This window comes from Streptopelia decaocto (assembly GCF_964273445.1).
Source record: "Streptopelia decaocto genome assembly, chromosome: 10".
Classification (NCBI taxonomy): Eukaryota; Metazoa; Chordata; class Aves; order Columbiformes; family Columbidae; genus Streptopelia; species Streptopelia decaocto.
In genome coordinates this window covers 1821398-1848487 of record NC_138665.1, presented here as the reverse complement: position 1 = coordinate 1848487, position 27090 = coordinate 1821398, and the positions used below count along the sequence as shown (strand labels likewise).

The following is a 27090-nucleotide window of genomic DNA, read 5'->3' as shown; positions in this document are numbered from 1 at the left end:
AAGGGGGTCCCAGGGCAGGGGATGGATGTGTCTGGAAGAAAAATGGCTATTTTTTTTTTTAACCAAAAACTTGATTTTTATTTCCTTGCTGCTCTGTTTTTTTACACTCCTTTTCCCCTCCTTTCTCAAAAAGAGAAACCCAAACACATTAGTTGCTTGCTTTCTCTGTAGGAGCTGAGCTGGAAAACAATTTTAAACTTTTTTCTTTTTTTTCTTTTTCTCCCTTTTTTTTTTTTCTTTCTCCCCAAGGTTTATCCCTTTTTCCCTTCACTTAAACAACTTGTTTTTGATCCTTCCCTTTTTCTCCCCTGAGAAAGAGCAGTACGGGCAAGCAGGAATCTCCCTGACCCTAAAAATCAGTTTTCGTGCCGAATTCAACCATTGTTCGGTAAACGGCACTTTCTCATTAAAAAACCCCCGCCGTTGCTCTTAAAAGCTGAAACACCCCCCCTGTTTCAGCGCAGGGGACTCAGTTTGGAGACAGTTTCCGTGCTGCGGGTTGTTTCGGCCCCGCAGGTGGGCTCAGCCCTGTCGGGGGCCCGGGGTTGGGACCGAGCGGTGGTCGCGGTGGCCGAGCATGGCTGACGGTGAGGATCCCGGCCACCCGCTGCCTCCCGCAGCCTTTTATCGGCCGGTGTCCCGGTGGGGCTGCCGGTGGCGCCGTCGGCGGGAGCCTGATTGGCTCGGCACCGTCGCTTCCAGGTTGGCGTTCCTCATTCCTCCTTCCTCCTCCCGCAGCCCAGGTAAACCCGACCCGGCACTTGGCCTCCCAGGATTAGCAACTCCCTCCGGCTCGCCTCTCTCTTCATTTTTTTTTTTCCCTTTCCCCTCCCCTTCCTTATTTTTTTTTTCCTTCCCCCCACCCTTTTTATCTTTTTTATATTTTTTAATATTATTTTTAAATAAGATTTGTTTCCCGGCCCGGGGAGCAGGCGCGAGGGTCGCGGGAGGAATGAGCAGCGGGCTGGTGCTGCGCACCCCGCTCCCCGAGGACGCCTCGGCGTTTACGCCGCTGAAGCCCGTCACCATGTCGGGGGAACCCGGCGAAGACGCCCCAGTCTTTGAGGACATCAAACCCCTCACCCGGCCCCTGGAAAACCCGCCCGACCTGGCGCAGGTAAGGTGGAGGCCGGCGCTTTGCTGTGGGGCAGAGGGAAGGGGCCAACGGCGCCCGCTCAGGTGCATGGAGGCTGCGAATGCCTCCTGCGAACACGAGCGTGGATTTTGACTTAATTCTGCCTTGTTTTTCTGCTCTTTGCTAAGACACCTCTGTTGCTTTGTACGCTCACGCTTCCCCCTCCTCTGGATTTTCTCTTGGGCGTGTTGGGTTTCATTTTTTTCCTCCTGCCTTTCTTTCGAAACACCCTGTTGCCCATTTTGGAGAAGGGCTTGGGTTTGGCTTGCTCCCCAAAGCCAGGGCTCGGCCCCTCTCCCCTGGGGGGGTCTGGGGGCTCCGTGATGCCGGCAGCTCTCAGGGAAAGATCTGGGTGACGGGGTTGCCGTATCTGTGTGTGATGGGGGGCAAAATGGGAGGCTATTTTCTATTTTATTTTATTATCATTATTTTTGCTGCTACTACGGCAGGGAAGGAATGCTCCTTGAAATTCCCCGTCAGGGTCCCCCCTGCATGCTGGAGATAAAGACGTGGACAAGCGGCTTTAGGGCTTTGCTGTACGCGTGCCCCTCTTGCACAACCACCCCTCTTGCACACCCACCCGTGTCCTGGCCCATGGCAGAAGCGTGTTCAGGCCCTGCTGCCTATCCCAGGCACAGGGACAGGGCTCTTCACCCATGTTTTGGGTGATGGACCCCTTGTCCCACCAAGAAGAGCCTTCAGCTGCTCTCCCTGGTTTGAAGGGGGTGAGCCAGACTGTCCCCACCCCACTGCCACCACTTCGGTCCCCTTCTCCCCCCAGAGGAATGGGGCGATCTGGGACGCGGGATGCCCGGCATCGCCAGCAGCTAATGATTAACTCCGCGCCCCGTGTCCCCAGCGCCATTTTGACTGAGGCGGGAGGGCGGCTCCGGCCCCTCGCTCCATGGCCACCCCATGGAGACCCCCTTGTCCTGGAACCCCCTGGGAGGGCATCCCCATGTTGGGCAGCTACAGTTCAGGATGGGGCAGGGGTCGGGGCTGTGTCTCCATGGCCTGCCTCCCCTGTCCTGGTGGCCCTGGTGCCCCAAGGGCCAGCTCTGGGGCTCCGTCATTCTGAGGGGGGTGGCGAGGTGAAGGCAGCGTCTCCATTGCCGTATTTCTGTATGATGCTCTGGTGATTCATTATCCATGACTGGTGGTCATGGATGTGGGGATCAAAATTGGGGGAGAGGGCTATGAAGCTCACTCCTCCTTCCCCTGCAGTGGTCCCAGCTTGGTGCCTCTCGTAACCCTGGGACAGGTCTGGGTGGGTTATCTGAAGTTGGAGGGTTGGGTGGTGGCTCTTCAGAAAGGTGTGGGTTACCACTGGGGCCCATCCCTGGTGGGAAATGGTGGCAGCAACCTGCTTGGTCTGAGGGGAGGGTGAGGATTACTTTCTCTCCACCTTTGTAGCCCTGGCTGCCGGGTGGGATTAGGCAGTGGGGCTGATGCTCACCCCACACCTTGGCCATGGCTGTGGGGCGGATGGGCAGCGGTGCCTCCTGGCTTTGGCCAGCCCCGTGCCACTTCTCGTCCTCCTTGTGGGGGACATGGGGATGCAGAGCCTTCCCATGGGTGGAAACACCATCCCACGACACCATCCTTGCTGCCCTTCAAAGGGAAGAGGGGTGTCTCACCCTGGCTTGGCCTCTGCGGCCATGCCACCCCACGGCCGGTTTGCTCCGGGGTGGAGGCAGCCGCCCTTAGGGGTGGCCCATCAGAGGCGTCATCCCTTTGCTGTAGACCACCCCCTGTCACTTCATGGACAAGGGGGTCCTGGGATGGAGGCTGCAAAGCTCAGCTCCAGCCCACCTGCACTCCGTACATCATCCACTCATCCCCCAGCAAATGCGTCAGGACTTCTGTGCAAACCCACCCAGCGTCAAGCGCTGTGGGTGGCAAAACCCTGAGAGCCTGGGGCTGGACCCCACATCTCCCGGGGAGGAGTTTTCCATGCGTTGGCCCCCTTTCTCTTAATGAATACCGAAGGCTGTGGTCACTGTAGGAGAGATGCTGAAGAAGCTGCCGTAGCTGGAGGGTGGAAAACCTGGATGGCCGCACGTCTGGGAAGCCCTTTGCTCTGGGAAGGTGTTTATCAGAGCAGTTTGACAGGACCTATGGAAAAGGCTGTGACCTGTCAGAGCTCCGGCTCTCGCCCACAGGGCATTTCCCCTCTCCTGGCTTCTGTCTCAGAAAGAAAGGAGCAAACTCACAGCTAATCTCTTTATCTCGCTGGTTGCAAAGTCCCCACCCCACCTCCACAAATCGCTTTTCAAACAAGAGTGGAAGGTGGGGGCTATTTGCTGTCGAAAATTTTATTCGATCTGAGTCAGGTGGAAATAGGTCCTTTGTGGAGTTTATGATCACTCTGTTCCCTTTTCGCTGCCTTTCCAGCTGACCTGCCCCAAATTAAAAAACAAACAAAAAGAGAAAAGAGGAGAGAAAAGAGCTTGTGAGAGAAAAGCACTTTTCCTTTCTGATTGGACTCAGATCGGCCACAAGGAATATTTTCCCCTTTAAATCTCAAGAGGCAAGTGCTAGAAGGAAGGTAAAAAAATAATAATAAAAGAAACCAAAAGCAAAGCATGTCCAGGGAAGCATTTCAGAAGATGGGGAGTTGGTCCCTTTGTGTTGCTGTCAGATACCCCCCCCGATGAGCAAAGGGGTTTTGGGGCACTTGAGGGCTCACCTGCTGCTTCCACCTTGCTGCCCTTTGCTCTCCAGGTGTGATAAACCAAAGCAGCTCCTGGGCACCTCGTCGTTACCTGGGGCTGGGGAACCCTCCTGGGATCACCTGCTGCTTGTCAGACACGTCACTGTGTCCCTCTGGGCTGGACTGGACCTCCCAGCAGATGAGCTACCCCACTGCCCTGTCCTCTAAGCCACCTCATCCCTCCTGGAGCCACCTGTGGCTTTATGCCATGGTCTCCCTTGGGTGTACGTGTGGTCCTCAGGGGTGCAATCCCCATCCCTGCCCTCTTCTGAGAGCTGTGCCTGGGCTGACAGCTGCAGTGATGGAAAGTGGGATGGTGGGAACAGATACAGGTTTCCACGATCCTGGAGATGTTTCTAGAAGGAAGGTTGGTGGGGAAGGAGGTGGCGCTTCTCCTGATCCCTGCCTAGCCTGTGCAGGACAAGAGCTGGCTCCTAATGGGCTTTCCTGCAGCTGTGAGGAGCATGAGGTGCTGGTGATGTGAGAGGGGTGGCCTGCACTCATCTCCACGGTTGGGTTTTCTACAATTAAGGAGAGAGGAGAATGGCATCTGTCAGGGGTGTCTGCCCTGCCATCGACTGCCGGGTGCAGTCACCTGTCCTCGAGGAGTACCTGTCTCAATGGGTCATACCAGCCATGGATTTAGAGCTGGTGTTGGAGGGTCACTTGTGTTTGCAGCACTGTTGAGTGAGGTCAGGACCTGGTGAAGAATCTGCTGAGAAGAGAGATGGACAAACCCCCAGTCCTTTGGTTTAACCCCTTGCTTACCTGTATCGGGAGCCCCAGGGGCAGCCGTGTTGAGGCCAGTGGGGACAGAGGCTGTCATGGGTGGTGAGCAAGGTCCTGGTGGCTGTGGCTAAGAATAGCCCCAAGGCTGCTCCTCTTTCATTGTCTTGCTTTCCTTGGGTGGGCTATGCTGCTGAAAGCTGAGAAATGGGCGCAAACGTCTCCTCTTGTGTCCTCTAAGCCCAGTTCCAGTTTCTCACCCCTGTGCTGGTGAACCTCCCTCCTGCCCTTCCCTTGCATGGGAAGGAAACAGCTCCAGCATCTGGGAGGTGCTCGAACAGATTAGACGGTATCAGGATGGTGCTGTTCCCCAATAACTTTTCCTGGTGCTTCAGAGCCTCAGTACCATGAACGGCATTTCCCACACCCTTTCAACAGAGTGGGTATAGGTGCTTCTGCTGTTCCTCTGACTTTATTCTGGCAGGGATTTTGCTTCTGGTATCACAGGAGAAGCTGGGCCAAGCATTTTTAGATGTGCTCTAGCTTTCTGGACCGTGCAGGAGCTGGTTAATTCCTGCTCTATCCCTGCGGGGCCCTGTGTGCTGTGTCCTGCATCTCATGGGTCTGAGACCCTTTGGCCACATCTTTGTCAGGAATGTGGCTGTGCTGGGGTGATGACTAGATGGTGGCTCTCTCTTGGGCCAGGGATGGACCGTCCTGCTCCACGGTGGTCCAGCATCTTGCACAGCCCAATTGGAACCAGGGTAACGGGTCTTGCTCATACAGAGGTGGTTTGCGTTGGGGCCAGGAATGAGTCCTGCTCCACTTAATGCGTTAGTAGAGATGTAAAAGTCCACAGCACAGATGTCAAGGAGTGATTCATGTCCTTGGGCTGTTGGGAGTTGCATGCAATTAATGAATTCAGCTTTTCTGCTGGGAGAGAGGAGAAGGTAACTTTGCAGTTTTACTCTGGGCCTATAGTGAGATGTTGACAGCTTGTTGTGGCTGGAGGTTGCTGAGCCTGGGCATCTTTCTGCAGTTTAATGTCACTCCTGGGGTGCTCAGAGGGGACCGAAAATACTGTTTCCTCTCCCAGGGTCTTCCTTGTCCCCAGCACACTCAGGAGAGAAGGCCGTGCTGCTGAATGTGGCCCCGGGTATGGGAACACCACAGACACGATGAGCTCAGCGGGGTCGTGCCTGTTTCCAAGGCTGTGCCCATGTTTGAGGACGGGCTTTGAGCTTGTGGTGTTGCAATGCAAAGGTGTTTCCCTGCCTATCTCTGCCAGATTGTGATGGTACCTGGGGACTACGCAGGCTCCGCACCGCCACGTGTCAGACCGGCCGCAGTTCACATCGTAACCATGTGCTGCCTTTGGTCCTCACCCATCCTTTGCTCCACCAGCCAAGCAGGGAGCTGAGCTCCGGCCTCTGCCAGGATCCCATGTTTACATTGTGCAAACAGGCGTGGAAATGGAGCCGCCTGGTGTGATCTGCTGAGGATTCAGAGACCCGGTGCCTTCCTCCTCTTTCTGAGCTGCTCACTCCATGTGATGTGCTTGTGCGGGCAGCGTGAAGTCGCGGTTCTTCACTCCCTCTTGGCTGGCTGGGATGTTCTGCCCTCTGACATCCTCCTGGCTTTGCAGAAGGGTTCCAAAATATCCAGGCATTCCGCAGAAGTGCGCAAAATGCTGTGCAAAATTCATTTGCAAAGGCTGCCAGCAGGCTGAGCAGGCTCAAGGGATGTGCAGAAACACATGGGTGACATGGAGATGTCCAGTTAAAGGCTGGGCAAGGGGGATCCAGCTCACTTGATCATAAATCAAGATGGTGGGTTGGCAGGTGGTTCAGGTGAACCCTTCGTGGCCTCTGCCTAGAGGGATCTCATGAGGGAGGGATCTTTTCAGGCTGTTTTGCTTTGGGATCAACCAGCACCTGATGCTTTCAGGATCAGGCCCCACAGATTTGCAAGTCTGATGGGTTCTCTGTCTGGCAGGTGACTGCAGGGCTACAGAAAATTAAGCTGGAGTCCCCAGAAAGGTTGAATTTGTCCCTCTGCTCTTGCAGGAAGACCCTCAGGGACAGTCCCCAGGCAGGACACCTGTGTCAGGCGGTGGTGAGGGGCTCGTTTCAGATCAGATCCTGTTGTAGGAGCAGGTCCAAAGTCAGTGGGGAGCTTGCTACTGCTCAGCACACTTTAGACAAAAACCCATGTTATCAGTGAGCCAAAGACTGGGAAATTTGGGGGATCTCGGCCGCCGTGTTTATTTTATTTTTGGTAATCTCCCCACCCCGCAGACTTCCCATGTGTGTGGGTGCACACACAATCGCTGCTGGAAGCAGACGAGGTATAGGATGAAGCGGCTTGGCCCAACGTTGAGCTGGCCAGAGCACAGTGGCTTTGTCCGGGTGGTACAAAGGCTGATTGTTCTGCCCGGGGGAAGTTTGGCTCAGGAAGGTGGGGAGCGAGGGAAAGGGACAGTGCCAAGAAAGAGAAAGATTACAGGTGTGCTGTTCCTTTTCCTCCTGCGCAGCCCTAGCTGGAACCTGTTTTCCACTTGCTGGCATGGGAGAGCTTGCACATTAGGCAGAAAAGCTTATATATATATATATTTATATTTTTATATATATATATATATATTTAAATACTGAAAATGCAGGTATTTAAGGGAGGAAATGAGCAGGGGACCCCGACTCCATAATAAATGCAACAGATTTCCCTTTGTCGCTCTTCCTGAACGGTCTGTGGGAAGCAAACACAGTCATCTGAAATTACTCATGAAGGTCTAGGGTTGTGCATTTCTGGCCACTGCATCACCAACGGTGAATTCTCCCCTCTCAAACCTGTTTGGTCAGCTACCTACGCTATTTTGTTCTCGTTCCCTGGTCCAGTGAGTTCTTTTATCTAACCCATTCACTGCAAATAATCACACTTACGACCGTCTTGTTAGCCGAGCCCCTTGATTAGAATATTTGCTTTTCTTGTGCTCCATTGGTGAATTACATGAGTCACAGGGTACAGTTGGTGTTTGGGGATTGGATAACCAGTGTTTACAATTCAGATGTTCTCAGAACTTGAGCTAGCATGAAAACTCTCAAAAAAACCCCATGGGCTGTTTACCACATCAAAGAGCTTCAGCCCCTTCTAAGCTCAGATTGAAACTCAAACAAAGAATCTTTCATTAAGTTCAGAAATGCTTGAAGAATTCTCTGAGATTTTATTTATTTATTTATTTGAAGTGTGATGGGGACCTTCAGTTTCCACCAAGGACAGGATTTGCAGATATTAAAATTCATTTAATGACCTTGCACTTGTACTTTCCACTACAAGCAGGAGAAGAGAAGGGCCAGAATTTGGTCCCAGTATAGCTGGTCTGAAAATGCAGGTATTTATCGCTTGCAGGTGGAAATAACATCATCTATCTGTTATCATGTCTCTTGCATCTAAGACAATTCCTTTCATGAAACTGAACCCACCCTGGAGAGGGCAGAGATATGTGGCTACCAACTCACCAGCCAGTTCAGCCCACCACTTTAATGTTGCCCATACAACATGATCATTTTCAATTTTGCTGCTCCTCAAGGACAGTTCAGGGACCTGAACCCAGGTGTGGCTGAATACATTCAACTGAAAATCCTTCTCAGGAATAAAAGGTTTGATGGTGTTCTCTAAAGTGTGGAAATGACCCGGGTTTGTTAAATTGAAGGGAAGAATTGGGGCATCTCCCTTTCCCAACTGCTTGTTCAAAATGCCATTTTTTTAGAACGGAACATTTCATTCTGAGCAACTTTCAATATTTGGTGTTCTTATAGTTCTGCATCGTGCTTTTGGGAGAACTCAATCGTTAGCTTGTCTGATAGACGTCACCTCTGGAACACAAGGAGTGTTACATCCCTCTTGTTTCCCAGGGGCTGGCAAACCCCAGGCTCCAAAATGCTCCAGCTGAAGCTTCTCTGGGGCTTGGTGCCTTCTCCAAAGGAACTGTCCTGTACTCGTTATCGGCCCATGCCATAATCAGCCTCCCTTCATTAACAGCAATTGGCAGTTCGTTTCTATGCAGGGAAAATGTGGAAAGAGAGGGTTTAAGCTGAGGGAATGGATCTTGAGGATGTCTGCTCTCAGGCTAACAGAAGGACCCTCCTAGGAAATACATGGGGTAGCAAGCGTGGCAGAAGGGGCTGGAGCAGGCAGACCTGCTCCAACACCCTCGTCTGTCCCTGACTCCAGCAGGATCTTCTTGGCCTTGTGCTGTGCAAGCTTGAAAGAAAGAAGTTGACCCAAAGACCTACTCATTAAAACACCATGTTCTCACCTGCCTTAGGATTTGGTTTGGTTTGGTTTAGTAAGTGGTTTGGTGAGGAAGTTGAGGGCCACAAGGAGGGTGGGATTTGCTGTCTTAACGTGAAACCTGACCTTGCTTCTCCCAGACATTTCATGGGGTATCGGGTCTGCCTCGCGTGTTTTACTGGGAAGAACAGGCATTTTGGCTTGTTTTATCACTTGCTGAGTGCCAGGAGGACTTCACAAGCCCCAGCAAGCAGTGCATGACTCACTGTGCCTTTGTCAGACCCTGCCCTGCGAATGTGCTGCTTTTCTTCTCATCAGAGGAGGCGAGGTGACGAGTGTGAGCTTTTAGATGGTTTGAGTCAGGCCGGAGAAATCCCACCGTAACCCATCTGGAGAAGCTCCTGACAGCTCTAACAGCCTACATCATGCTCGGTTCAGGACCCGTGGCACTGATGTGTAACCAGAGGGGAGCTGGAGGTATCAAGGACAAACCCGGTGTCCTGTGGCTGTGCAATGGCTAGAAACAGGTGGACAAATTTGTCCAGGTCACCCTGGGGAACAGTGATTTCTGAGAGCCTCCATCTTCTCAGATTCAGGGTGTGCTGGCGCAGAGGCTGCACCCGAGGAGAAATAGAGCTGCAGGCGGGCCTGCTTCTAGCTGGTGGTCCCAGCAGGGTCTGCAAGGCTATCCAAATTCAAGTCTTGATTGTACGCATGCATAAACCAGGGGAGTGCTTGAATTTCTGCATGTTTTGGCCGAGGCTAAAGTAGCTCCAAGTCTCCTAATCTTCCAGGAGTTGAATTGACATTAGATTGTCTCGTTTTTCCATCCAAATGGCTGTACCAGCTCACACCAACACTCTATGCAGCTCAACCTCAGCTTCCAACAGTGGGTGCCCATTTAGCTTGATGGAAAACCTCCAGCTGGCTTTGATGGGCTTGACTCTAGTACTTGCTGAGCAAGAGCAGCTTGGAAACAGCTGTACACAAAGGCATGACTCCCTTAAGTCCTCATGTCCTCCTCTCCCACACTTTGAGAGCTGCCCTCCTGCCAGGGCAGAGCATGGGGCAACGGGTGAGGAGACAGGGCTGTCCCCATTTCCCCACCTGCCTGCGGGCTCCATCCAGTGCGCAGATTGTGGGTGGTAGGTCTGCAAAAGGCAAAACCAGTGTGGAGATACTCTAATGTCAACTGGGATCCCCCACCCCAGTCTAGACCTGCCTAAGGTGAGATGGGCTGAATGGCCGCTATGTTCTGTAAGAGATGGTGCAGATGGGCCAGAGCTGTCTCCAAAGTCTACCCCGCTAGTTATTTCTCAGTCCATTTGTGGCTTTATTTTTGGAAAGGTTTGGAAAGACCACTGAAGTCTGGCTGCTTCTCTTCCAGGCACTTGACCTTGGAGTTGGATGCGGGTGTTTTTCCTGGTTTCTTTGGCCTTTGTGGCTGTTGACTGTAGTGGCATGATTTCCGTGATAAATAACCAAGGTAGATTGCCTTTGAGTTAGTCTTTATCAGTTGTCAGAGGAAAGGAATAGCAAAGAGTCAGCAAGTCTGCTGGCAATGTTGCTGCCAGAGCCCAGCCAACCTCCCAGCTGCCCACATCTGCCTCAGTGGTGACTCTTGGCGTCAAGGAAATTCCTTGTTTCTGAGAGGTGGTGGTTATCTTGGGTAGTTCAAACACACAGGTAGGAAAAAGTACCAGAATAGTGCTCTGGAGCATGGGGCTGGGTCATCCATGAGCTCCTGTGAGAAACTTGGAGAAAGGGTGTATCTTTGTCCTGCTCCAGGAGCTGCTTTTTTAGGTGGAAAGGTGTGACAGCTTCAAGATGGAAAGCTGGTGGGACAGATCACCTCTGGCAGTCTTCTCCGGCAGTCTTCTCCATGGACTCCAGAGAGAGCTTGCACGGAGACTTCAGCTTAGGTGCCCATTTTCCAGCTGGCCAAAGCTCGTGAAGATGAATCTTGCCCCACTGCATGTAATGCAGACACAGCTGGATGCTTTGAGGGCAGCGCTAATTTCTTGGAATTGCTCCTAACCTCTTAAGAGATAGAGCAAGCAGAGGAGTCCACTGGGGCCTTCTGCAGCCCAGCACCCACCTACATGAGCACAGAGTTCATCTCTACTGCCTGCAAAAGTGCTTTGTTATTTACAGCAGCTAAACGTTTGGCCCTGTGTTTACTTGAAAGGAAGAGTCCTGGGGGTTTCTTCGCTAATCCTGTTTTGCAGAGAGTTCCAGAAGACTTGAGGAACAAACAGAAAATAACGTCGATCGAGGTCAATATCAAAACCAAATGATCAGAGTAACAAATATTTACTCAGGTCAATATTTAACTAGGAGACAATAAATGCTGATATTGAACCAAATCTGTATATAAATACAGTCTATTTATAACGTATGCCTTTAAAGGGGTAGTGCCAGGTACTTGTCATGGGTTTTGATTGATGATTATCCTCCCCATTGTTTGCCGATTCCCTTGGAGGCTGGAGTTTCATGCAGGTGCATGTATGAGAAAAAGGCTGTACTGCGTAATCCCGGGGCATGGACAACAGGCGTAACCGTTGTCCCACACATGCCTGCGCTCAGGGGGGGTCTCTTGCCCCAAGGAGGGACCCCCTTGCACCAGGAGCGGGTGCCCTGGTGTCCCACCATCCCTTGAACCCCACATCACCGGGTTCTGCCAAGAACTGAAGTAACTCCCCCCATCTCGAGTCCTTTCTCCACCAACTGCTCCCTCTGCCAACTTTACAAGCTCATTGCCTGTTTAGCAAACATTGATTTCTCTCCTTGTTCTCTGCTGCTGCCTGTGTGGTGACAACATCTGATGTTTCTATGGTGGTTTGTTATTTATCAACTTCAGATTAGAAAGCGTTTAATCATGGGAAAGACACGTCCCACCTCCTGCCTCAACAGCCTGCGGTGCCTGGTGCTCTTCTAACGATGCTTGTGGTTAATCACTGGCAAAACGGCACGGTTGGCTTGAGCGATGCTTTTTTCTGTGTTGTCCCAAGAAATGTTTGTCTTGGACTTTGTGTGTATTGATCGATGTCCTGATAACGCCTCACCCTGCCTTGACGATATTTGAGAGATGGATAGAGGTCCCCAAGGCAGGAGGTTCCTGCAGGACTTATGAAAATTGGCAGGTGGTAGAGGGGAGAGACGTGTCAGCACCCATTAGCCACAGGGGAATCCACTCAGAGAGAGCTGGGAGAAGCAGACATTCACTGTCTGTGTTCTTCACTGAGCACCTGGCTGGTGGGGTTGGGTTTTGGTGATTTCACAGTGCTGGGTGCTTCATGACACACAGCTATTTCAGAGGCGGCTGAGGTTATCGTGCCTTCCAGGGGATTTTGGTCGCCAGGTCCCAAGTTCGGCTGTGTCAGTGCTCAATATAACACAGTCCTGCTGGTCCAGTGACACAAACTGGTGTCCGAGGGCCTTGTCCGGAGTGGACAAAGTGCTTGTGCTGACCCCTTTTCTTGCTTGTTTTTTTTTTTTTTTTTTCCTTCCTTCTTTTCTCCGGCAGGTTGAAAAGACCCTTCTCCATGGCCAGAAATAGATACTATGACTTTGAGGGGAAAACACAGGAGTTCAGTGCTTTTATTGTATGAAAGGCTATTCGTATTGGCTTTCCCTTCCTGGCCAAAACAAAGATCCCTCTTTGGACACTTTTAAACATGCACAAGTTTTGTTGATGTCTACTTTGCCTGTATTTCTGCTTTTCTCATTTTTTGCCTGAGCTACTGACCTATAATTCCCTTTATGGCCACTGGAGCCCTTGTCGATGCAGCTGGTGGAGTCTGGGACATGCCTGTCACTAGACCTTGTATCTTGTGCTCATCTCCGGTGAATGCAATGATGGCATTGCTAACGTCTATAGGGGAAACCGGGCCGCTGAAATCACTGAAGACCTGGTAGCTTTTCATCTAGAAGGTGTTGGAGGGCTTTCTTCATCAAGCCACAGTGGGTGTCTCTCTTACACTGTTGAGACAAACTGAGCTTTCTGGCTATGTCTAAGTTCAGTCCTTCTCGAAAGTGCAAGAATGTGGTTAATTCCCTGCCTCTGGCTGTTGGACAGGGAGGAAGGGGTGAGCTGTTCCATGTCATTGCTGTCTCATGTGAGCCCATCGCGGTGTCCTCAGCTGCCCGCTCCAGAGCTGCTCCAGGCAGGGCTGCACTGTGACACCAGGACCCATCTGGGCTGGATGAGAAGTCTGCAGGGACCCAGCGTCTATGGGGTTTCCTTCTGGTGGGGACCGCTTTGCCCTCAATTGCTTCCTTTGTGTTTGTGCTGCTTACCATGGAGGGTCTGGAATGCAGACAGCGGGCAGAGCAAGGGTTTTGTTGGTTTCCTGGTGTGGTTGATCCTAAAATGTAGGATCCAGCAGCTGGACCACTGCTTGCAAACTCAAGCATTACTTGTGAAAGAGCTTGGTTGAAGTATACAGGTGCTTCTGCGACTATTCCAGCTGATGGAGGCGATGGGACGCAGCTTTCAACCCCCAAGCCTCTGTAGCTCTGACCTGGAGATCTCATGTTTAAGCACCTCCCCATGCTTCCAGGCATGAAGATCACAAGGAGACCGGTGGCTCTCCAGGGATGGCAGCTCTCAGCATCCTCAGGCTGTTTGGCACCCGTCCTCTAGCATGGCCTTGCAAGGAACACCCTCCATTTAGATACACGTCCCAGAACATGAACCCCCCAAAAATGGGAAAACTGAGTCCATCGAGTTGGTTTTGCTTGTTTTCTGTGAGAAAGAGGGAAGCACGGGCTGTTTTCTAGCCCTTGCTGGTCTGACTGACCAGCCTGACAATGTGTGCAGGACCCCAGACTGGAAGGATGAGAAAAGGCTTTACCACAATCTCGTTGAACTGTGGAGACAGTAGAGGTCAGGATGAAACTTTGTGGTTGTGGAGGAGAATATGGGCTCACTGGAAGCTGCTGCCAGAGAAGGATGTGGAAGGAGAATGGGGCACATGCTGGTGCTTAACCCGCAGATAAATAATGTTTTGGGGTTTGAAGATAACTGTTCCTCTTTACTCGGTGCTGGAGGACTGTGGCCTGTTTTGGGCACTGACCTCAGAGAAAAGGATCCAGGTCTGGGTGAGAGATGTGAGAAGAGACCTCAGCTCTCTGTGGAAATCTGAAGGGAATCAAGGCAGGAGAAAAGAGGTGTGCAGGACATCTGCAAGCACGCTGTAGAGTGTGTGTGCAATGATAAATGATGTGGAATGATGCCTTGGAGATTGCTAAGCACAGGAATAGGCTAGCTGGAGGCAATATGCAGGGAATGTCCCTGGGGACCACAGTGTCAGGGTGGCTGGGGTACCTGGTGCTGTCCTGAAGATGTGTGATTCCCCCACGTCCTCTGGAGGAGCCTGACTGTGGTGTGATGCTGAGAACTTCACCTTGGAGGGGCTGGATCTAGCTGGCGGTGCTGCCACACTTCTGTCCCAGCTCTGGTTTCATGGCTGAGGCTCTTCTTCTTGAATCCTTGCTCTAGCAGATGGCGTGGCACAGGGAGCTCGTTAGATGTTGGGCAGAGGAGTTGTGGCTGAGGCATGCAGCTGAGCACGGTGTCTCCTGGCTATTGCAGCACCTTGTTGTGGGTGCCCGTGCTGGGGAGGGGGTGTTTTGTAGATGGGAGCCCCATGGGGACTGGGAGAACTTACTGGTTTGACTGGGCTGGAAATCTCTGAAGGTCTTTGCACCATGCCTCAAAGCCTCCTCTGAAAAGCTCTGTATTTCTCAGCTGTCTTTACTTTCCCTGTGAGAAGCCCAGACTTCACCCAACCTTGCAGCCAGGCCAAGCTGCTGCCCTGATTCACCAAGAGAAGGTGATGATAGGAGGTTTCATCTAAACATAAGGAGAAACTTCTTGACTTTGAGGGTGATAGAACACTGGAACAGGCTGCCCAGAGCTGGTGTGGAGTCTCCTTCTCTGGAGACATTTAAACCCACCTGGATGTGATGCTGTGTGATCTGCTCTGGTGAACCTGCTTTAGCAGGGGGTTGGACTGGGTGATCTCCAGAGGTGCCTTCAACCCCAACCACTCTGTGATTCTGTGATGGCAAGGCAGAGCTGGCTCTGCTCCCACCTCTGGGCCGGGGGGAAAATGGAGGCTGAGCTCATCTGCTCTTCTTGTGGCCTCTGAACCCTCATCCCTGGTTCTGCAGGGGACGCCTGGATTCAGGAGCTGGTGCGAGGTGTCCCCCTAGAGCCAAGGCCCCACGGCGGGGGGTTGAGGGGTCCCACACTCGGGTGGGGCGCCCACCCAGATCAGATATGGCTCCTGCCAGCCCCGCCCATAGTATGTCTGGCCACGCCCACAACAGGCAATCACCCCGCCCACCCGAGGGCTGGCTCCACCCCCTCCCTGCTGGTCCTCCCGGCCTGCAGGTGGCGATGCCGAGGCTGGGGGCAATGGTGGTTCGGTGCCGGTGACGGCTTGAGGAGCTGGGGCTGTGGGGGGCTGGGGAGCGGGGGGAGCCCCTCCGTGGCCGGGGGTGGCTGGGCACAGGGGAGGCCGTCCGCTCCACTAACCCAGCCCTGTCTGCCCCACAGCTGCACCCGATGAGGATGGAACAGCGGATGCCGCCACTCATTCTAGAGGTGACTTGTTTTCCTCAGCCCTCCCCCCGCGTGCTCCTGTCCCCACTGGTGAAAGTGTCCCTTGGGAGACTGAGCTGGGACCGTTGCTCCATTGCCCAGGTCTGCTGGCGAGGAGCTGGTGGCATCTTTGCTCCCTCATAGAATCACAGAATGTCCTGAATTGGGAGGGACCCACAGGATCATGGAGTCCAGCTCCTGTCCCTGCACAGGACACCCCACAGGTCACCCCGTGTGTCTGAGCACAGTGTCCAGTCTCTTCTTGAACACTGTCAGGTTGGGGCTGTGACACCTCCCTGGGGAGCCTGTTCAGTGTCCAGCACCTCTGGGTGAAGAACCTTTTCCTCATGTCCCACTGACCCCCCCAGCACATCTTCTGCCGTTCCCTGGGCTCTGTCACTGTCACAGAGAAGAGCTCAGCCTGCCCCTCCTGCTCCTGCTGAGGAACCTGCAGCCCATGAGCTCTGCCCCAGTCTCCTCCAGGCTGAACAAACCCAGTGACTTCAGCTGCTCCTCATATGGCTTCCCCTCCAAACCCTTCACCAACTTCGTGTCCCTCCTCCTCCCACCTCTGCTGCCAGCTGGGGTGCATTCCTCCTGCTCATGGTGTCTCCATCTCTGCAAGACACTTGAGTCCCGGTTGTAGCTCTATCTCCTCCATGTTTCTTATGTCTTCATTAATTGGATCCCCACCAAGTATGAAAGGAGCAGCCAGATAGACACACCTGCATTCAAGACACTCGAGTTGGATCCCACCCAGACATGTCAGCACTTAGTCACCCTGGTTGTGCTGACCATGGGCCAAGGAGCTGGTTTTGGATAAAGCATGGGCCGGGAGGTGCTTAGGGCAGTATTTTGGTATTAGGTGTCAGCACTCCGCATGAGCGGTGTGGGAGCAAACTAGCATTGTTAAGCATTTCTGGGCCACAAATAAGCAAAATGCCCCATTTTCCTCTTTGAAGGACGCTGGGGCCCTCGGGGTCACATGGGACTTTTGACGCAAGCAGCAGTATTGTGACATCCTGGATTCCGGTGGAGTGGGACCCTCACCATTCCAGTCCTGCATGCACCGGTGTGGCTGGAGAGGGCTGGTGTTCTTTCCCGTCTTTTGAAAGCCCATTGCTTTTGTTCTGCTCACCATCTGCCCCTTAACACCCTCTTTGCCCCAGATCATGGGGCTGCTCAGGGTCAGAGTTGGATTTATCAGGCTTTAATGGAATGACAGCAAGAAGACTTTGCTCTGCAGGTAGGGGTGATGGTGGGAGGAAAGGAGACTGGGAGACACCGAACAGCGGGGTAGGCAGCAGACAGGGATACTCTGCCGAGAATGTGGGTTTTGGATCTGAAATCAGGGACCACCGTGCCCTTTTACATTTAATTTCCCTGCCTGGTCAGCTGCTCTATACGGACCCACTGGAGTTGTGGGGGGCGAGACCTTCCCTTGGGAGCTGAAGGTGAGAAAGTTAAATGCCAGAGATAAGGGAAGTGTAGAAGTAAAAGGCATCCAACACCTTCCTCCCCACCCCCACTCCTGGCAAGTGGGTCATTTCATTGCTCAGGTATGTTCGGCATTCGGAGCCTCTGGTACTGCCTAGAGCGAGCTGCCTCCCCAGGGTCACTCAGCGTGCCCGTGTGGGGGCACAGGGCAGCTCAGCTCCAAAGCTCTGGTGTGGTTCTCCCTCAGACAGGAACCCAAGGTGGACACTGCAAGACAGAGCAGAGAGGAAATCAGGGGTTTAGATCAGTCTTTGAGGACTGGGTTGATGGTCTCTTATTCTCTTCCCTGCCTCCTGCTGATGCCTTAGCTTAGGGTATGCCTGGGCAAGGGTTTCCTCACTGGAGCACGGGGTGGGTGTTGCTGGAGCAGAGGCAGTTAGGTGAGGGTGTGACACAAACTGAGCTTGTATTGCCAACAGGTAGCTTCCTCTATGAGGGCAGGGACTTTTCAGGGCCTGCACATTCACTGAGGACAGGTAGGGTCTACAGCACAGCACGTACACACACCAGCGCAGCGAGCATGGCGTAGAAAACACAGTCCCAGTTTGGTGTGCCTGGTTCCAGTGCAGCGTAGCGCTTCCAAATCCAGCTTCTCTGAGCTTCTACCCATGTAGGAGAGGGTGTATTTGTGGCACGTACCTGTATTTGGGTGTAAGCCAGCTTACCCATGCATTGCCAATATGGTTTGCAGAGGTGCAAAGGCTCTTTTGAATTAGCTGGAAGTGCAGGTGATATGTTTCGCTGGAAAGGGCGAGGAAATCTCTTGGGTCCCGTCCAGCTTTGTTAAGAGCAATGAGGTTGCAGCAGGGATGACTTTGGCCCATTGCACTCCAGTGACATAGTTCAGAGCTGTAAAACCCTCAGCTCAAGCGTGCAGGGTGTGGGGCAGGATCAGCTTGCTCTCCTGAAGTGCACTGTAGTAGGCTCTGCCAGGGAAACCTGGTGGTTTTGCCAGCTCCTCTACATATGAATGAGTCTATGAGGGCTTCGCAATGAGCTTGACACATGGATAACCACATAATTAAAGGCTGGAGCGTTATAGAAGAGCATTAGCACTGGTATCTTTAACCACAAAGAGCAGAACTTGAGTCATCAAATGCCAGGGGATGAATTTCCTAGCGGATTGCTCCATCAGGTTGCTGAATTATTGGGCCTGGATCCAGTGGGATGCTGCATCAGACAAGAAGCAAGAGGGGAAGAAACCTGGCAAGTGATGATTGTCAGAGCTAGAGGTCCTGCTAGCCTGGGGGACCCAGACTTGTGAAAACAGCTCTACAAAACTAGAACTAAACCAAAGGTTAGGTGAGGGCTGAGTCATTTTACCAAGGCAAGACCGTAATAGTATGCCTGGAAGTTTCAGTTTTAGCCTCACAGAATTAGTGGCAACATCACTTGGATTTCTAGGATGATAGCCCAAATTATTCTCAATTAGTTAAAGATATTGTCTTAGAATATTCTCAGTTAATTGAAGGTATTGTCCTAGAATAAAATGCAATACATCTCAGTCTGTTGGCCAGGAGACCAGAGTCAGCATGTCTAACGTGGGCTGCAAATCCAACATGCCCAAAGCGTGAGGCTGACTGGAGCACAGTTTCTGATTTCATCCCATTTCTAGTGTTAAATTCTCTTGTTGGTGTGACCAAAGCTTTGTACCTAAAGCTTGGCTCTTCTTTATCAGGCTGTATTTCTTTCTTAACTGCATCCTCTGCCTGGCTTACCCTTTGCTATCAGTGCAGATAGGTGGGAGGGAAGTGGGACAGAGGACAGTGATTCACTCCTGGGGAGTCTGTGGCTGAGTCAGAAGCAGAAGCTAAATCACCACAGCTGGTGACTCCTGGGCCGTTCTTGCTGTTCTCTCAATTTCCTGCTAGCTTAAGTACTTGTTGAATGTTGAACTCCCACCACGTGTGTTGAGGTAGCTCTTCACAAGTTCTTGTCTGTATTTTTTGCTGTAGGCCCGATCTGAAATGGATAAATACCTTTCGAATGAGGTGCCACCCATCCCGATGATACCAGACAAGAAGTACCGCCGGGAGAGTGCCTCGGTGGTGGATGAGTTCTTCTCCACGGAGAAGCCTTCCTCCACGCCGTACAGCGTGAACATCAATGTGATTCTGCCAGACACGACGCACTTGCGCACTGGACTTTACCGGCCACCCAGACCCATTACACCATTCGCACAGATCAAAACAGAGCCCGGCACCAGCTTTGCCCAGCCCTGCTCCTCTGCCTCCGGCTCCACACAGACCCTGCCTGACTTCACCAGTGTCTTCAGCATGCCCCAGTCAGTGGCAGTGAACAACATCTTCATCAAGCAGGAGATGCCCTCTGAGATCCCCTTATCTACCAACCCACAGCAACCCCAGCTTTACCAGATGCCTCTTGGCAATGGAAGCAGTGATATTACCACCCTGACGTCCTCCTCCAACAGCACAACAGCCATCAACAGCCTCAGTGGTGTCACCATGTCCACAGGTAACACTATGTCCAGTGTGGCCCACAGACCTGTCCATCCAGGAGGCCCGGTTAAGCAGTACCCACACGTCTCCCAGGGACAGGGAAACTTCAACATCTCAGGGCAGTTCTACGCTGTCCCGGGAGTGAACCTGCCCCCTTCACCCCCCAACTCGCAACCTGGCAGCCCAGAAAATCAACCTGAGCTCATCAACACCATCTCTCCTCCACCATCGTACGAAGCCACTTTTGGACTGAAGTTGGTCCAGTCATCCCAGGCTCCTCAAGTCCCCAATGGCCTTGGGACCCTCTCCCAAGGGCACATTGTCATGCAGCCCCCCAAATACAACAGGCGCAACAACCCTGAGCTGGAGAAAAGGAGAATCCATCACTGCGATTTCCCAGGTATGCTCATGGCTGATGTACGGGCTTGGCTTTGGGGGGGGTCTCTTCTTGACACACTGAGGCTGGGGCTGCCTTAGGCCTCCACAGGAGTTTAACTGAGATCACTTTGTTTGTCTGCATGATGAGGGGAGCTGTGGAGCTGGGTGGAGAACCCAAGGAAGTGGGGTTCCTACCACCGCCAAGGGAGTAGAAGGGGTTGATCCTGCCTGTGCTAGCTGATGCCTTTTTTCTCCCCTTCCTCTTTGCACTCTGGCAAAAGCAAGCCTGACTCCGGGAGGCAGAGTGCTCCTGCAAAACAGAGGGATGCTCCTGGAAATCTGCTGCTTTAGCTGCCTGTTTTGCTCTGGACTTGCCTAACCTTGAGCAGCCACATGCTCTCTGCAGGTGAAACCACGCTGGCTTTTCGCTGACCGTTCCCACTCTCCCATAACGAGTGGCAAACCATTGAGTAATTTCCATAAGCAGCCTTTACGGTCTCTCCCTGTAGCCCAAATTTTCTTCTTCCAGAGGGGCAATGAGCTGAATATCTGCGTCATATCCTTCAGTGGCTTCATGTGCTGCATCAGGATGGTGTGGAAAGGCATTTCAGGGTAACAATCAGCCCAGGGCTGAAGCTGTTCCCTGTGTGTCACCTCACTGCATGAGCACGTCCATCTAAGGACCTGCGATGCCTTGGCAAGAGGAGAACTTGCAGGGTTTCCTGCGCTGCGCACAGAGAGCTTGTGGGACCCACAGCTGCAAACTGTGCCGCATGGGAGAGAAGCAACCGTGTCCCTGGTGTGGAAACGCAGTGAAACCAGTGTGAGGGCTTGAAAATCACTGGTCCTTGTGCAGGGACACACACCTCCCACTTCCTGGGCCCAGCCCCAGCCATCAGCTGTTGGAGATTAGCAAACACTTTTCCCGTGGGGGTGTGTGAACTGGGGAAAGTAATTTCCTAACTGGCTCCCGCGAGATTTATGTGCTGTTTCCGTGGCACAAGAGTGGCTGTAGTAGGTCAGCCCAGATCCTGTCTTCAGCAGTGACCAGAGGAAGTGTATAAGAACAGGACATATTTAGAAAGATCTTTTCTGTGCTTACTCCTTTCTGCCCTCTGGCAACCTGCAGATTAGGGACTTTCTGAGCCAGAAGCTGGACCCGTGGTCTTGTGGTTAACAGCCTCTGCCGAATCTATGACCCTTCTGCTGGTCATGGTGGGAGACTGACTAAGGGTGGGAGACTGATTTAAGGGTTTGAGTGCACAATGGGTCTGAAACAGACCCCTCTGCTCTTGTCAGAACTGGTCAGAGCAAGAGTCTCATTGTGCGGGATGCATTACCAAGGCAAAGATCACCAGTTTTCAGCAGGATTTTGGCCCGCACTGGAAAGCAGAAAGATATCCATGGCACAAAAAAAACCCAGAACCCCCACTGAATAAACACCGGGTGGCTCGATGGTGTGTACACGCAGACACAGTGGATGATTTCTTCTAATCCTTCATACTGAGGTTCAGCTGGAGGTGAAACCAGCCAGGACTGGTGGCAGGGGCAGCAGGTCTTCCTGAGGTGGTCTGGGTGAGGAAGCGACAATGCTGAGTTCACACCTGTAACCGGATGAACAGGGAAGACCTGTTTGCAAAGCCCTGATCCAGGTTGCCAGGTGGTGGCCCCAGCACTTTTTCCTCTGCGTGCTCATGGGGAAATGAAGCTCAGCCATGAGCTGCTCTGGCCTCTCTGTGTTGCTCCCTTTGGGTTTGGAAACTGCTCTGGGTGCTCCGCTGGCTTCCTTTCTCAAGGCAGCCCTTGGTCTTGTGCATACTCATCCTTCTCCTGAGCGTGAGGGACCTCCGAGGCTTCAGAGCACCAGAAGCAAAATTGGACTGGGTCACCAACCCTTAACCCTCCTACCATGGGGAGGAGAAAGGCAGCTGGCTGCTCCTGCACCTCCTGAGCAGGACAGGACGGAGAGCTGATTCTGTGCAAGAGGCATCTTCAGGCTGCGTGGAAACACTGGAACGAAAAATATGACTGTTACTTATGCAGGTCATAAAAATTCAAATTCCTATTTCAGTATACTTGTCAAAACACAATGAAACAGGGCCATAGAGGCAGGATAAGAGGCTTTTCTAAACTTCATCTAACTGAAATGAGGAACTAGCAATGATTCATTTTGGGATGCCTGTTGAAACTTCTGCCCAAGTCATGATGTTTCTGTTAGGAGCCTTTCTTTGATTGAACCTGTTGTCGCTGATCTTCTGAAAAAACTTCCCACGGGCTTTATTCTGGATCCTGAAAGCCACGCTGTGGCTCCTCAGCGTACCCAGCGTTTCCTGCTTCCTGGAAAATTTTAACCACAAGTGCTGGGGCTGGGACTATTCCAAAATACATCTTCCCTCCAACCTTGTAGCAGTGATATCAGTTACATCTGGAATCCAGAAGGACAAATGTCAGCACAAAGCCAGAAGCTAACAGTGGTGAATTTAATGTTTCCATCCTGCCTCCAACACCTGGTAGAGGAAGGGGGAATTTGGAACTCTGTGCCTGACTCTTCCCCCTGACTCATGCCCATCCCAATGCCCACGGGTTTCAGGATTGTGTGGCAAAAGATGGGGTGTTGTAAAGGTTTGTCTGTCTCAGAGAACAAATGCTGTTTAGCTACTGCTGAAATAAAATGGTATAACCAGGTTTATTTGCATAATTACCCAGGGTGCTTTTCATGCCTGCTCAGTCCCTAACCTCAAATATAAATAGATGTTCTGGATTTGTTTGAGGAAGGGCCTCTTTCTCACAGGGAAGTCGTGTCTTTTCTGTTTTTGCAGGTTGCTCAAAAGTTTATACCAAGAGCTCCCACCTGAAGGCACATCAGAGGACTCACACAGGTAAGAGCACCACATCACCAGGAAACTGCCTGCTGACACTTCCTATTCCGTGCCTGTTCATGGCAAAGATTATATTGCTGAGGTGATTATGTTAATCTAGGGTGGTTATTGGGGTAAGGAGCACAGTTAAGTCTGTTGATGTTAATGGTCCGATGGTTGGACTGGTTTATAGCGACTGTACATTCCTGTGTGCACTTGCTGGCCTTCTAGAGCGTTGGTCTAGAATTTAGGAGAACTCTTGGAGGCTCTTGAGTCAATGGATTGGGAGGAGGAGGTGCCCCCAAAACCTCCATCACTCTGAGCTCTTCCTTGTAGATCTCCAAAATCCTATCCAGGTCTGATCCTGCATAGCCTGGCAGAAAGATTGCGTAAAGGCATGTGGTACATATATATGACCTTGGAGGAGACATTGGCTGTCTCTTTGTGTCAAGCACCCCGGTGGTTCCCAAGGAGAGGGAGGAACCCATCGTATCTCCTTGTATACCAGCCACACGCACCACTGGCACCCGGTGCTTGTCCCCTTAGCTCCCGCCAATGGTGCTGCCAAATATCTGCACAGAAGGGCTTGAATATAGGTACTGAAAGGCTCTGAATACCTGTCCAGACAGGCTGTGCCGTCATTCCTGAGGGCGAAGGTGACGTGGGCTGCCCTTGCTGGTGTAAACAGGGTCACTAATACAGAGGAGCTCTCACCACAATCAGCTTCCCGGGGTAAACCTGGCTCAGTGGCACTTATGCATTCAAGCATAGGTCTCATTAAGGCATTTATTATACCTGAAACTTTATCAGATCCCTGGGTAGTCCAGGAACCATCAGTGCCCTCATAAATCTCTTTTATAGAAGGGCTGATCTTTACTGAAAGCAATTAAGCTGGCCCAGAGTTCACTTCTCTTTTTTATTAACAACGAACAAAACCCATCCCGGGGCTGGGAATCAGTTCTTGCACTTGGCTCTGTTCTGTTTTCATCTTATCAGTCCTTAGAACAAGCCAGCAAAGAATTTTTCTTTGTGCATGAGGTACAATATTTTTTTGGCAGGGCCTGGGTAGGAGCGGGCTGGAGAACAACACGGAAGGGGTGGAAGAAAGGAACAGGAAGGACATTGTCCCGGCTCCGAGAGCTGTGTGGTGATAAGCTTTTGTCACAACAGCAGTCTGTGTTCAGGGCCGTGCTAGGGGTCTTGCTTTAAAATTAAATATCTCTTTTCTCCTTCTACTCGGAGCACAGGTCTTAGCTCTGTGCCCAGAGATGTGACCTGTCTGAGACATGCACCGTTCTTACAAAACACAATATAAAGATGCATCCAGGCAAACTGGGGTGGTCTTTGAATAAAACGCAGTAATTTTTTCAGGTTTCCCAGTAACTGAGCTGGAAGTCTAAGTGTGTTTGCCACCTCCACTTCACTTGCTGTAAAAGGGCAGAGAGGTGAAGGAGAATGTGACCTGAGTAGCCAAGTAAACTGGTGGTGTTGTGGGGTGTGTAAAAGAAGGGAATCCAAACTAGAGAGCTCAAGGTGTCCAGGTCCAGTTTTTGAAGCCTCATGTTCTGTTTTGAGGCCGCAGCCTCGCTGAACACAGCGCTGGAGCCGCAACGCAGGACCTGTCCCAAGCCTGCCAGACGAGTACAATCGATACCACTTCAGCTCCATCACTTGAAGGGTTAATAACGCCCTTTCTCTCGACTCCTCGCCTGACGGGAGCTGGGCTGAGAAGTACACGATCTCTAGGATCTTTACTTGTGGTTTGCCCGTTGCTATGGGCTGGGCTGTATTCATCTCCTGGAGACACCATTCATTTCCTGGGTGCCATTGTGAGATTAAATATATAACCCGGTGGCTGCTCACCCACCTCCCGGGGCTGGGAATGCCAATTTGGGTCCTTTGTTTGAGCTTGCCCTGCCGTGCTGTCCTGGGAGATGGAGCCAGCTTGTGGGACAATGGAAAGCATTTTGTTTCGATCCTGGAGATCAACCTGTTATTGTTTGAAACTAAAGGGCCTTGGTAGGGTTGACCCAGCCAGGTGACCTGGCTGGGACAATGTCTGTGGCTGTGCAGTGCAAATCCCGCCTTTGTCTTAGCATGCTAACGTAAAACTCGAGATCCTTCCTCAGCATGCCCTAAAACACCCGGCGTGCTGCTTGTAAATTGTCTTTAAGTTCTGTATTTACCTCAGCCATAAAAAATAACCATGTCTCCTCCCCGTGGTGCAGAGCCCAGGGTTTTTTGGTGAGCAGGGTGTAGTCTTGGTGCCTGTCTCCTCCAAGTTCGCGTGTCCGTGCTCTCATGTTTTGTGCGGTGCGTGCAAGCCACTGTAGATCTTGCTGTGGTTGAATGTTTTCTTGTTTCCCGGCCAAATCCACCACCCGCCTGCCATACAGGAGCGGCCGTTCGCTGGGAAACATGTCAGAGCACGACACACATGCCTGTGCATGCAGGCTGCATGTGTACGTGCATTCATGGTGCGCTCAGCAATTGGCCGATGAAACGGTAAATATTTGAGGTCGGGAAAGTCAGCACATTCCCTGAACTCTGCCTGCTTGTTCAGGCTGTTAAGAGCGAGGACTAATATTTGAGAGCACCACACCCATGTGCAGAGAGGGCTGCAGCCAGGGTTCAGCTCCGCAACCTGGGCACGCAGGCAGCTGGAAGCGGGCATGGGCTTTTCCAGTCCAGTTCCCAGCTGGCTGAGAAGTTGCACAATTGTAATTTATTTCAGTTTGGGAATAGGTGTGTATGGGCGGGAGGAGGTGGGGAGAGGGCAGAGGCATTACGTCACCCAAATGCTCCGAAGAAAACACAATGTTTTATGTACGGAGAGCTGCTGCAGGGCTGAACTTTGAGGCAGAGGTTGTTAGATGGCGGTTTCAAAGATGTGAGGCTTTGAGGATAATTTATACGGCATAACTCACTTCTTCCTCCTTGTGCTCCCCACACCTGTATGAGAAGCAACGCCTGCCATACGAATTTTTAGTTAAAAAAGAGAACTCAGAATTTTTTTTAGCCAGAAATGCTCCAAAAGCCAACAGGAACTTGAACAGCCCCAGAAACCAAGCCTGGAAAGCAAAGGAGGGGTGTACGTGGGTAAGACCTGGTTGCTGCAGCTCAACAATTGATGGTCCCTTGGTGGCTGTGGACTGTGTACAGAAGTGACCGCTGGTCGTGTAAAGGCTCAGTGTGGCCATGAGCCCTGTTCTGCAGTGGGGCAGCCCTGGGTGCCCAAGGGAGGCCACACGTCTCCAGGAGGCCGGGGTGGGGGTTTGGGAGGCCGGGCAGGTGCGTGTCTGCGTTGGCTCTCATGTGGTGGGGCCGTGCCCGTGACCTGTGGCTCTTCCCTGCAGGTGAGAAGCCCTATAAATGCACCTGGGAAGGCTGCGACTGGCGCTTCGCCCGCTCCGACGAGCTGACCCGGCACTATCGGAAGCACACGGGTGCCAAGCCCTTCAAGTGCCTGGCCTGCGGCCGCTGCTTCTCCCGCTCCGACCATCTGGCTCTCCACATGAAGCGGCACCAGAACTAGGAGCCGCCTACGATCCCCACTCCAAGAGCAGCTGAAACTCTCATTTTCCGAGGGGCCTCTCCTCCTCGCGTACGTAGGAACAAACCCATGCTGTGATCAACTGGCAGAGGGTGGCCCCCTCTGCAAGCCCTGTCCCCTACCGTTTCTGGTTTTAAAAGAAATTTCATTAAAAGGGTTATAATTACAGACTGATCTCGTGATGAGGCTCCCAAAGATGCTAAAGAGATGGACCTTGGATTCCAAAGGGCTTTCTTCCAGCAAACCTGCTATTTATTTGTCACTCAGGAGCAACTGTCCTTCGTGTCTCAAGCTCTTTGGGATTTTTTTTATCGCTTTCAGGGTGGTGTGTTTGGTAAGCCCGAGGAGGGTTGTGACAGGTTGGTGGCCTGGCTGTGCGTGAGAGGTCTCACCTGGAGCTGTCAGTGCAATCCCGTGGCGTGGCCGTGGATGTGGCACCTCTGACGTGCAGGGACACGAGCACATGCCCAGGGCTGTTTGGGTTGACAATCCCAGTCTCTGTGGGGGCAAAGAAGAAAGGGCCAGTGACATACGCACCTGGTGTGCCTTCAAGCAAGGGACAGCACAAAAGCAGATGACAAAAACCGTCATCTGTGTCCTGTTGAGCCACCTGTGGTTTCCTGGCAGCCAGCTCACTTGGGGCTGCGAATATCTGCCCTGCTCGGCCAGGGCTTTTGGTTATGTCCTAAGCATTTCTGCTTCCAAGATGAATTTTGACTTCAGGTGTCTTTGGGAGGACCAGCGTGGGTCTTGAAACCATTGTAAAAAAGCCACTGATGAAGCTCTGGTTTCCCAGAATACTCTGTGCCTTTCTCCAAAAAGCGCTGGGCAGGCTCTGCTCGTGCCTAACACACCCTGTCATCGACAGTCACAC

The 27090-nt window shown here is 52.1% G+C and overlaps 1 protein-coding gene across 1 annotated transcript; it reads left to right on the top strand.

Annotated features, from left to right (window-relative positions):
* Window positions 1-952: 952 nt before the first annotated feature.
* LOC309444255 (Krueppel-like factor 5) lies at window positions 953-26198 on the top strand (the record flags this gene model as incomplete). The annotated part of the gene is made up of 5 exons (XM_082061923.1): window positions 953-1117; window positions 15427-15474; window positions 18924-19827; window positions 22625-22684; window positions 26020-26198. The coding sequence occupies 5 exons, from the start codon at window positions 953-955 to the stop codon at window positions 26196-26198; spliced, it is 1356 nt and encodes a 451-aa protein (XP_081918049.1).
* Window positions 26199-27090: the final 892 nt, after the last annotated feature.